The 12089-nt window shown below is 42.1% G+C and overlaps 1 protein-coding gene across 1 annotated transcript in view; it reads right to left on the bottom strand.

Moving 5' to 3' along the window:
- LOC110300015 (carboxylesterase 1F) overlaps positions 1-4249 on the bottom strand; it is a 28170-nt gene extending 23921 nt beyond the window's left edge. Inside the window, exon 1 of the mRNA XM_021170046.1 lies at positions 4150-4249. Within this exon, the coding sequence (XP_021025705.1) occupies positions 4150-4201 (52 nt within the window). The 5' untranslated portion in view covers positions 4202-4249. The remainder of the gene's footprint in view (positions 1-4149) is intronic.
- Positions 4250-12089: the final 7840 nt, after the last annotated feature.

Here is a 12089-nt window from a genome sequence, read left to right as displayed (position 1 = left end):
TAGAAACACATATTTTTTTGGTTGTGAGACTAGCCTTTAATGGCTGAATCATCTCTCCAGCTTACTAAAACAGATGCAGCGGTCCACAGCCAAACACTGGACAGATCTTGGGGACTCTTATGGAAGAGTTGATGAAAGGATTGAGGGCCCCAGAAGGTATAGAAACTCTACAGGAAGATCAACAATGTCAACTAACATAGACCCTTGGGGTTCTCAGAGACTTAACCACCAACCAAAGAGCATGCACAGGCTGGACCTTCCCTTCCCTTGCACATGTGAATCAGATGGACAGCTTAGTCTTCATCTGATTCCCTCAACAACTGGAGCAGGCTGTTCCTAATACTGTTGCCTGTCTGTGGATCCAGTTCCCCTAAGTAGGCTCCCTTGTCTGGCTTCAGAAAGGATGCATTTAGTCTGGAGAAACTCAGTGTGCCAGGGTAAGGGATATCCAGGGGAGGCCTCCACACTCAGAAAGGAGAATAGGAGGGAAGTATGGTGGAGAGGCTGTAGGATGGGGGCACTGAGGAGAGACAGCGATCAGGATATAAAGTGAATGAATAAATAAATTAATTGAAAAAAAATGGAAACCTCTAGAAACGTGTATCCGTCAGGACTGTGGTGCTCAGCAATATGTTGAACTAGAGGATGAACAAGAAGTGGCCCCTTGTCTCAGGAAGGTGAGCCTTATAGGAAAACAGACATACTGGAGTTGTAAGGAATAAGGTCTTCTGATTGGTGACATTGTGGAGGAATTGAGAGGTTGAGCAGGAGGATGGATGACTATGAACAGTGGAATCAAGAGTTCTGGACAGCACAAGCACCTAGCTAGGAAGGATAAACAGCCTGTAGGTGGAGTCCATGGGGAGAAGATAATACTTAGGGTTCAATATGTGTCTGGGAGGGCACTGAATGTCTGGCTAAATGATTAGAATTTACATGGTGAGCAAATACATAACAATACGTTCTGGTATTGAGAACACGATGATCTAAAATACTCTGGACTCTCTGTGTGGGATCCTCCAAGGGGAAGAAGAAATGGAGTGATAGCAATCTGACCTTTGGCTCCATTCTTGAACAGCAGACAATCTTCTCTAATTCCCCCACAGCTTCCTTATCTATTTCTCCTCCTTCTGTAGGACCAGAAAGAAGCACCCTAAGCATCAGGAGGATGTCCACACATTTCATCACAACCAGATACTGGCGTACCCTTGTTTGGTTAATAGCCTTCTTGTCAGAGCATCGCTTTAAACATGTGATTTCTATCTGCTATTCCTAACTGCTCCCCTTTAGCTGCAGAAAGTATGTCAATTCTTCCCTCAATAAATGAGAGAGAGAGAGAGACAGAGAGAGAGAGAGAGAGAGAGAGAGAGAGAGAGAGAGAGAGAGAGAGAGAACATGACATAGGGTGGGTAGGAAGGTGGAAAAGAGCTGGGAGGACCCTGGAAGAGTAACAAATATGATCAGTATTGTATAAATTTTTATATAGCAACAATAATAAGGTTGGTCAGAAAATCCAGACTTTTCTTTCAGAAATAGACTTGGCATTAGAAAATCTTTATGGGGATCAAGTTTACAAAATAGTTATCTGTGAGACTCAGTAACCAGTTCTACAATATGAACATTTGGTTGTTTTTATTTCTGATGCTGGATATTGTAAATAAAAGCAAGGGAACTTCTGGGGAATCACAGGTACATTTGCTCCTCAACTTAGGATGTTTTGACATAATGGCATTTGATTAACGATGTGTATTTTACTTTAAGATCATTAAATTATCAGATTGAGACCTCTCCCTAAGTCTGAGATGAGCATTTTAGAGAAGCTGGGGACTCTTTGGGAAATTCCTGATTACAAGCTTGAGGCCATGTCTGGTGTTACTAGAAGTCAGTCCCCAGCTTGTGTCTTTATGTCATGGCTATTAATTATTATTATCTGCTTAGCTTCTTATTTTTAAACACACCACTGGGAAACCTGGATATGAGGTGGTCCATAGATTGAAACAATTGATAATATTTTTTTCCTTTGTGAATTCAAGAGATGTTGCCTGTGCTTGGGTCCCATTTATAATCAGGAGGAAACTGCTTTAAAAGATATGGAGTTACTTATGAGGAATAGGGACTTGCTCCATGCCCTGATATGGTGCTAAGGAGGGAAAGAAGGCTCCAGGTGAATCTGCAATAGCAGCTCTGTGTGGGGTAAGTGTAAGGGAAAGGACGTGAGATAGCCTGATAAATGAACTAGGACTCTTGGGGTATGCTTATGACCCCACTGCTTGGAGAACTGAGGCAGGGGGAAACCACCTTAGTTTCTAGAAAAGCTTGGGCTATATAGCAAATGAAAAAAAAAAAAAGAAAGTATAACCTGAGCTGCGTAGTAAGACAAACATAAACAAACAAAAACAACGTTGCACGTGATCATCTCCAATTGAAAGATCAGAAAGGGGCAGATGGCTCTGTCCAATTGAGCTGAGGATATGCAGCGTGTGTGTGTGTGTGTGTGTGTGTGTGTGTGTGTGTGTGTGTGTGTGACTCCATCCACTATAGGAGTGTAACATAAGAGAGAGAGCCAAGATCACAGAGAGGCACAGCTATAGCTGAGTGAGAACACCCACCAAGAGTTCTGGCAGGAGAAGCCATGAACCATGGAAGCCTTAGGAGGAGGAGGAAGAAGAGGAGTAGGAGGAGGAGGAGGAAGAGGAAGAGTAGGAGGAGGAAGAGGAGGAGGAGGAGGAGGAGGAGGAGGAGCAGGAGGAGGAGAGATGAAAAAAATGCTTCTGAGATGAAAGAGGGCCAAGTCTGATTATAAGTGACTAGGCATGGCTGAATTAACTATGAATTTTCAACAGGATTACCTAGAGCAAAATGTGCTTGCATGCAAGGGGTGGAGGTAGGGTGAGAATATTGCCAACAGAAGCTATGACTTGCAACATTGCACACACATGTGATGCCTACTGTATACCAGAGGTACATCCCAGTTTCTTGTATTCATAACAATAACAATCGTCTTTCTAGGTAACTATTGGTGTTATTCTATTTAACTTGGAAGAATCAATCAATCCTGTGTGGAGTTCCTAAAAATGGAAAAAGTGTGCCGTTGCCAGGGTAACCAGCAGCAAAGGCATATTCTGCTTCAAATCTGGGTCCTTCAGTTCCAGGCCTCTCTCAACGTCACCTGTCCACACAGGGTGAGGCATTTAAGGGATTGATTGCTGAGTACTGGCTCTGTATTTAAGTGCTAGAGACAGCCCAGGACACAATTTGCCAGAAAAACTTGGAAAAACATACCAGTTTTTGCAGGCCACTTATTAATGGCACAGATATGCATTGAAATCAATGTTATAACCACATATTTACCATGAATTTAACTCATGTGTCTGATGTTTAGGAGGCTATCATGACGCATGGGAACTGTCCCTCTCAGAGTCTATCAATTTCAGAGACATGACCCTAACTAAACATCTCCTTTATGATAGCATGGACTACTGTCTACCTGTCCATCTGCCCTCATTACCCTGAACCTGCTGCCAGACACTTAAGATGTGCACTGTTTCCCTAAAGTTCCTTGAAATGCTAACAAAAGAGCCATTTGCCACAAGCTCCCCAGCCTGAGCCTCCTCACTGACCTGGCACGTCCTGCCCCCCCTACCTTAGTACTATGACTTTCTTCTTGGGGAAAATGAACAACAAAGTGATTTTTTAATGACTATTTGGTCCTGATGTGCTAGCATGACCATACTGAGTATTTTCTATTAATACAGCCTATATTTATGTATTAATATAAAATTTGCCTGGAGGACCCACTACATGTAAAGGCATGAAGGGGCATCCTTTTGCAAGTGTACCTAAAAAGCTTTAGAAATGAAACCAACTAATTCTCTACAGTCCAGTGAAGTAAGGAAACCAACCTGTCTTGATTCCTCTTGTGCTGGAATTGGCTCTTTGTCCTCTGTACCTAAGTGTGCTGCAGGGTCTCAGGGATTTTAGTGTCTCTTGATCTCAGAGTGTCCTGTACCATGGTGTAGGCCACTTAGAGGCAAATCCAAGCCTGGAGAGTGAGTTCTCCTGCAGAACTAAATCTGTCTTGTCTGTGCTCTATGCACAACCCTGCTACTTTTTGTGTCCCCCACAAATTTGTATTTCAAAAGTACTCACCACAAACCACACAGGTTGCTAGAGACACCAGGAACAGATTGCTAAGGCACATCTTGCATGGACAGGCTCCCAAATCAACCTTCTAACTCTGATCCACAAGGAAGGGGTGTGTAAGGTCCTGCCCACATCCTGGGAACCTCCCAGGAGTCCTGCCCACAGAGCCCAATTACACAATACAGAACTACACACATACACACACACACACACACACACACACACACACCACACACACAAAACCTCTTTCTCTTCCTTAGCCACAGCTCTTCCAAGTTTACTCTGCTTTATCTGAACATTCATGCACCCAGCATTAGCTGTCTAATATCTAAACAATTAGTATGAGAATCTCAGATGACAGATCAACAGCTTCTTTTTTTAAAAAAAAACTTTTTATTAGATATTTTCTTCACTTACATTTTAAATGCTATCCCAAAAGTTCCCTATACTCTCCCCGCACACTGCTCCCCTACCCACTCCCTCCCACTTCTTACATAAATATTTTTCCTTGTAACACCCTCCCTTCAGAGGGCCAGGAGATCTCAAATTCAAGCAAATACCTCCAGGCAGTGAAAAGCTTTAGTGAGGTGGGGGGATTCTTATAACAGGCTGAAAATTTTTTAGAGACTTTCACAGCTCCACAGCTGTTCACCAGGGAGATCAGGGCACATCGCTCTGCCTCCCTTTTCTAGCGTTTTGGACTCTTGTGTTTGGTAACAACGTTAAGCTTCAACTACCCTCCTTGGAGAAGTTTAGATTATTTGTATAGTAGTCTTGTCAAGTGGCCCTATCTTGGGCCACATGCAACCAAGTTTGGGAACTCACTCACTTCAGGGCAGAAATTTAGGTATAGATCTTTCTTATAATAATTCAACTCCATTTCAAAACCCTTGGCTTTTACCACCTACCTGCCCATTGATCCATGAATACTTTGAATATTAACCAGAACAGATATGAGGTCAGGAAGAGTCTGACATGTGTGTCCAAGCTCCAAACCATGGGGCTACGGTATAAGCATGCACTTGGGAGAGGGTCTTTCACAAGGTGCTGTTGAAGGAAGCTGCTGAGATCCCCTTCCTAGGACCAGCAAATGCCTTAGGACAGTGCTTTGGTTGAATACAGTCTGGTACAGCTGGCTAAGCAAATGCCAAAGTAGCTGTGGGCATCACTGTGTGATCAGGAAATAGAGAGAATCAGCTCAGGAGAGGAAAACACAGGTTATAGATTATCATTAGTTTAAAGACTTAGTTTCTCTGATAGCTAAGCAGAAAGTCCTACTAACATACCTACAATAACTAAAACCACGAGCAGTACAAAACTATCTCTACAAAGAGCATTTATTTCTAATATTTTAAGGGGCAGAAACAGCCCAAATAAATGTTCATGAACTGAACAATAAATAAATTGGTCACCTGTGTCCCTCACTGAATATTGTTTGTAAGAGCAGGTGCTGCCATAACTTGAAACTATGAAAAATAAAAGAAGCCAGACACAAAGCTAATAGGCTTTAGGCTCCCAGTTGAGTCAAGGTTCCAGAACATAAAGATGAGCAATGAGGGCTGGTTGCTGAGGGAAAGGAGGTGAAGGGGCAATGGATTGCTGCCAAGGCCGGGGAGCCTGCATTTGGGTTTTGCATTTGTCTGAGGCGTGATGGAAACGTGCTAAGTCGGCAGCGATGTATAGCTCACTATGCATCTTTTTTAACCTGCTAGAACCTGCTGGGTTGTATGATTCCTATTTATTTAAAGTTTTTATCCAGCCTTCTATTTCGTTGACAAATATTACTTGAGAGCCTGCAAGCCCTGACCTCAGTGTCCTGTGCGCAGGACAATCTTGCTCAGAGTATTCCAGTGATTCTCACTATGGGGCCCCAAGGCTCAGTTTGGCTGAAGGGCTGGCCCTAGATCTCATCACATAAGAAAAAAAGCTGAGGTTGAAAAAAACCTGTAGGGCTATGGAGCTATAGTTGTAACTTCTGTGGAGAGTGTCAACTGTACACATGGGACTTTTCTGAGGGAGATATGGGAAAATACCCTTCTCCTGGAATTCCCTCCACCTCTCCTCATCAAAATACCCACACAACACTTCTTACTGGCTTCCACTGTGTTTCCAAGCCTCCAGGTAGGATGAGCACAGAGTACACTATGGAGGGGTCAGGGGGTCAGAGAATGAAAGCATGACCCATAGGATTCCAGGAAGAGACAGCAGCTGGGTGACAGAAGAAACTGGGTTGATTCTGTCAGTGTGGATTTCTTTCTGGAAAAATACTGCTTAGCCAGGAGTCACAAGGTCCAGCCCTTCTGTAATTGAACTGAAAATACGGATTTATTTATAGTCAATGAAGTAAAGTGACATTGTGTGTGTGTGTGTGTGTGTGTGTGTGTGTGTGTGTGTGTGTATGGGAGGGTGTTGTCCCCAAACCAACATAATGAATGTGAGTTTTCTCCATATAGGATTTTTCCTACAACCAGTTGGAAACCACAACTGTGAGACTGAAGAGATAAGGCAGACACACAGTGACTGTACCTGAGTCCTCAGCCTGCACCTGGATGACAGCTGCTCTAGAGTTCCAAATGTGGTGTGGGCTTCCTGGGACCAAGAATTTAACATATATATATATATATATATATATATATATATATATATATATATATATATATATATGTATGAATACATACAAATACACACACACACACACACCCATCATATACATGTATGTTTTGGGGCAGCCACTCTTGAGAGGTACAGATATAATACTTAAGTACAAATACTTAAACACAGCAGCATAGGAGACTTTATTAATTTGGTCTCCAGCCTCTCACCTAAGCTGCAGCACAGAAGCTCATTCCCACAGCTTCTTTCGGAGATCTCAGAATGGGATCTGAGTGGAGCTGGCAGTAAGTATCACGTCTCCTCTTTGCTGGAGTACTTGTGAAACACAGCCTTTGCCCCACTTTTCCTTCTGGCATTAGCTAGCTACTGAGTAATAAGCCCTTCCCTCCCATCTCATTATTCACCACCATTCCCTGAAACTCTCAAAACAAACTTCTACTACAGGGCTTATCTCAAGTTCCTTTGTAAGACAATCCACCAAAGGACAAAGGATGCATGTATTCTGCGATCTGAGATCAAATCACTATGTGTCTGCTGAAAGTTGAGTTGTGCAGGACCCCCCCTCAAACTTCCTAACGGGATTGTTTTTAGATATAGGCCCTTTAAAAGATTTGACAGTAAAATAAGGCCATGATGGCAGATGCTAATCCAGTTTGACTGATGTCACCATGGCATGAATTTAGGGTATGCACGGAGGACTTGGCATGTGTATAGAGGAATGGGGGGAGGTGGCCACTGAAAAGAATAAAGGGCTTGAAGGAAAACTAACCATAGTGGTAACCTGAGCTTGAGTGATCAACCTCCATAAACAAAAGATGTGAAGTTAATAGCCTGTATTCAGCCTTCTTTTCCACCAAGCCTGTGTCATCTCACTAAGACAACCCAAATAGAATAACATGCGCACAGGCTGATATTTTTCTTCTTGTCCAGGATGTGAGAGGGTATGCCAAATAGCACAAAGTCACTCAATCTCAAAATCAGAAGTGAAGTCCCATGCAAATAACTTCTATAAAGTTGTGATTAGTAATCACCCGTCCTGCCTGATTTATTAGGGCAATGTCCCAACTGGCAGACTTTCCACAAGACAAAATGCCTTGACCTTTTGCATAGTGACACTGTCAGTTCAATGACCAAAGTTAAGGAGGGAATGGCTAGGCCTTAGAAAGGTCTATAAGAGGAAACAGGAACCTCGAGAGAAGAGTTTTCTCCACTAGGTCAGGCCAATGTTGATAACCAAGCCAGCATTCCACCACCCCAGACATGCTCATGAGATCTTCCCCAAGACCAGTGCCTTTACCTGCAGCGAAGTTTCTAGAGACCTCAGGTTTAAAAGATGTTCTTTCACACTCTGTGACAAGGTGTTGAGACCTTCATTGACTGTGGGAACTTAGTTAAAGAATCAGTATGTAAGCAAGTTCTACTTTGCAAAGATTGGTATGGGCTTACATTCTTCCTTTTCTCCAGGAAGAAAATATGGCCTCAAAGAGCAAGCCCTCTGATACAAGAGTCTTTCCTCATCAAGTCCAGTTGGCATTTTCCAGATATTTTTGGGAGTGGAGCCTGGCCTGGTAATAATGCAAAAAAGCTACAGAAAAAGAAATAAACATGTTCAGATTTTTAAAAATAAAAATTTTTAAGTTTTATACATTCCTTTTTATATGGGATGATTTGTGTGGGCCTCCTAATTAAACAAAAAGACTGTTTCCAATTACAGAACACACACACACACACAAACACACACATACCTTATTTTCCCTAGCTAACTGGCCTTTGATATCTGACAAGCTGCCCTGACACTCCATTTATAAAGATTGTATAATGCTTTTCTGGCAAGACATGAAAGATAAGAATGAACTATTTTCCCAGCCCTTATTGAATTAAAGGACTCCCTGTACTCCAGGAAATTTGACACACATAAGAGGCCACATGTACAGCTTGCCTGTACCTGGGCATAAGACTCTCTGTCTTGGGGTGAGTATGGTGTGCAGAAATGACTGGTGACTCTCGAGTCTAACAAGACTCACACAATTGCTCAGAGATGTTTCTGAAGTCAAATCTGCCTGTATTATTTCAGCTGAAGGTGACTCATCTAAGTGTCAATGAATTGATATCATTGCTTTTCCATTGGGAACCCTCAGAAGATTCCCGAGTCTATGAACTGGAAAGAAAACAGCAAGGAACTGAGGTAAATGTTAAGACATTGGCAGGCTATGTCTCTGAGGGATGCAAATTAACTCAACAAACTTTTCCTATGACCATTTATGTACTCAGCAAGTCAATGGAGACCCATATTAGAATAGGCATTAGACAAGAACAAACTATACATAATGCTTTACCTACTTGTCCTGGGACTAATCTCTGATAAACTGTGGATGGAGACACTGTGCTGAGGGGTCCAACATCTGAGAAACCACCATGTCCCTTGCATTGCAGATCCACACTGTCTGAAGGCTCAAGGGGAGGTGGTTTGCTCACTCATGCATCATCCACCACGGAGCAGCATACATAGCCTGCAATGATCAGACATCTTCCCATGTACCCTGCCACATAAGCTGTACCTGTGTAGCCCCCATTAATATTGAACTCACTCGTTCATTTATTTAATTATTTAGAAATCACCAAGAGTCATAGGAAATACAAAAATAAGCTAAAGCTAGGAAATTACACAGGGAAGGACATTTCAAACTTTGGCCTGATAACAGGCGTATCAGAAAAAAAAAAAAAAAAGACTAACAAAGTCACAACCTTGCACTAAGGCCACTGCAATATCATGGGAATAAAACTTTCCCAAGGATCCCATTGTGAAACCTGAACATTTTACCTTAAACTGGGGGGGCAAGACAAAAGTCATTCAAATATTTGATCCTTGGGAAATATTGCTAATCTTCAGCCATGGATTTTTATTTTAAAATAGCTTATAGAATATTCTGTTAGACTTTTAAAAATATTTATATTTATTCTTTGAGATTTTCATTTGATCATAGCATCCACCATTCTGTCCCTCCAGCTACCTCTAGAACCTCCATTCTGTCTTCCTTCCTTTTTGTCTTTCTTTTTTTTATTATTAATAACATGAGTCCAGGTAGCAGCGCTACATTTGGGCATGGGCATGGGCATGGGCATGGGGCCACCCTTGGGGACATGGGCAACCTATCATCAATCAACCATGTCCCCAAAGGAGAATGGCTCTCCTTCCCTTAATAGTCATAAACTCTCAGTAGCTCCTTTGCCAGGGGGTATGGTTTCAAGGAACCCTCCCCAGTGCATGCTAGAATTGTGGCTGCCTTGATTGTGTGCACATAACCACAGCTGATGAGAGGTGGCCTGTGCAATCATTCTTACATTCTTTCTGTCTCTTCTTCCACACTTCCTTGTAGCAGCTATGGAAGACAGCCATTGTTTCTGTAGCATGTCTCTCTCTCTCTCTCTCTCTATCTCTCCCTTTCTTTTCCCTCCCTCTCTTTCTGTCATCTCCTCTCACTCACATATTACCATACTATCTATAGTAATATATATTATTTATAGTTTTAAACTTTTTATTAACATACATTAATTATAAATAATAGTGGGATTCATTTTGACCTTTTTAAATATGTGGGTCTCTGTGTATAATGAGGCCTCCCTAAGAATTTAAATGCAGTCACTGGCTTCTGGGGGACAGAGTAAATAAATAAATCTAATAAAATATATTTGTAAATAAGAGGTATAAAAGTAGCTTTATTAAGTTCTGTAAACACTTTTATTTTAATATATTTATTCAAAAGATGACGTTCATAGGAGGTGGACAAGTGGGAGAAGTGGTTTGAAATAAAATAAATTTAAAGTAAGCTGATATAATGTGTCCAAAACTAAAATAATGGCAGAAATAAAAGTGAACTCATGCTATATAACACATCTGGTTTATAACATGTATGTAGAAATAAACCACTGATGAAAAATGAGCATTGGGTTGGATCTGGTAACTAAAGGTAGCTACCATTTTTGACCACCGTGTGAACACCAGATAGGTGACAGGGCTTGGACAGCTTACTGCTCTCATCTCCTTGAGCTTCCAAGAACTCTCTCTGTATTGCCATTCAGATCCTTGTGCAGCAAGGACACATGTACACATTCTAGGGCTTTCATACTGTGCTGTACATAAGGGTTCCGTCTCCCTGGGATCCATCAGGTTTGAAGATTGATTCAGTGTCAGAGAATCTTTAGTCTTTAGTTGAGTTCCAGAGAAGAATACACTCTGCTGTCAATACAAGTTACATCCTGAGGGACAGTGACTAATGGCTTACACACTGAACAGACTCGGAGTCACCCTATGACTGCTAAGGAAGGTCTGTGTGTGACAGTGAGTTGCATGATGCGATCCCATTTTATGCTAAGAATTACAGTTTGAGTAGGAAGTATTCTGAATGGCTTACAACTCCAATTAATTAGGATTTCTGCCCATGTGATAAAACACCATGACCAAAAGCAACTTGAAGAAGAAAGGATTGATTTCACCTTGCAACCTTCAGGCCCTGCATCATTGCTAAGGGAAGTCAGGGCAGGAACTCAAGACAGGATTCTGGAGGCAGGAACTGAAGCAGAGGTCATAGAGAAATTCTGTTTATTTTGCTTCCAATACATGCTTTCTCACTCTGCTTTCTTATACCATCCAGGAATAGCTGCCAGAGTGGCACCATCTCCAGTGAGCTGGCCCACTCACAGTAAATCTTACAGATGCATTTTTCTCAGTTGAGAGTTCCTCTTCCCAAATAACCCTAGCTTGTGTCCAGTTGACATAAAATTACCCAACATGTATCTAGTTTGGGTTGTAAATTTCCATTTTAATTTAACTTTCTGTTATTATCCATCATGCCCCTATGTACCAGTGTCCCTTGAGCACTTACAGTGTGGCAGGCCCTGTGCTTGGTGCTGTGAGTGTGGAATACCAGTGATCAAAATAACCCAAGAATTGTTCTAGTGAATCCTAATGTTCAGAGTGGCTGAGGGATTGACCCAAAGTCACAATTTCTGAGCTCTTGAGCTCCCTGTCCTAAACTCACTACTGTAGACTTCTTGCTCAAAAGACCTTGCCCTGCCAAGAGTTAAGTGGCCTCAATGTACTGGCATCTAACCAGCATCATGAGATTAGGTGTTACAGTGGAGTGGAGTAAGAATGGAAATGGGCAGTGGGTTGTCTCAAGGCCAGTGCACGGAGGAGTCAACTCAGCCTTCTCAATACTAGTTTTTCCCTACAGCCAACTGGAATAAGTGGCTCTGAGACACTAAGGAAGAAGATGGCTGGAGCCTGAATCTTAGCTCTGTGCCTGGGCAAGAGAGACTCTATGCTCTATAGT

The sequence above is a fragment of the Mus caroli genome, unplaced genomic scaffold (genome assembly GCF_978045245.1).
Source record: "Mus caroli unplaced genomic scaffold, Mus_caroli_1 scaffold_10, whole genome shotgun sequence".
NCBI lineage: Eukaryota > Metazoa > Chordata > Mammalia > Rodentia > Muridae > Mus > Mus caroli.
This window is presented reverse-complemented; position numbering and strand designations above follow the sequence as displayed.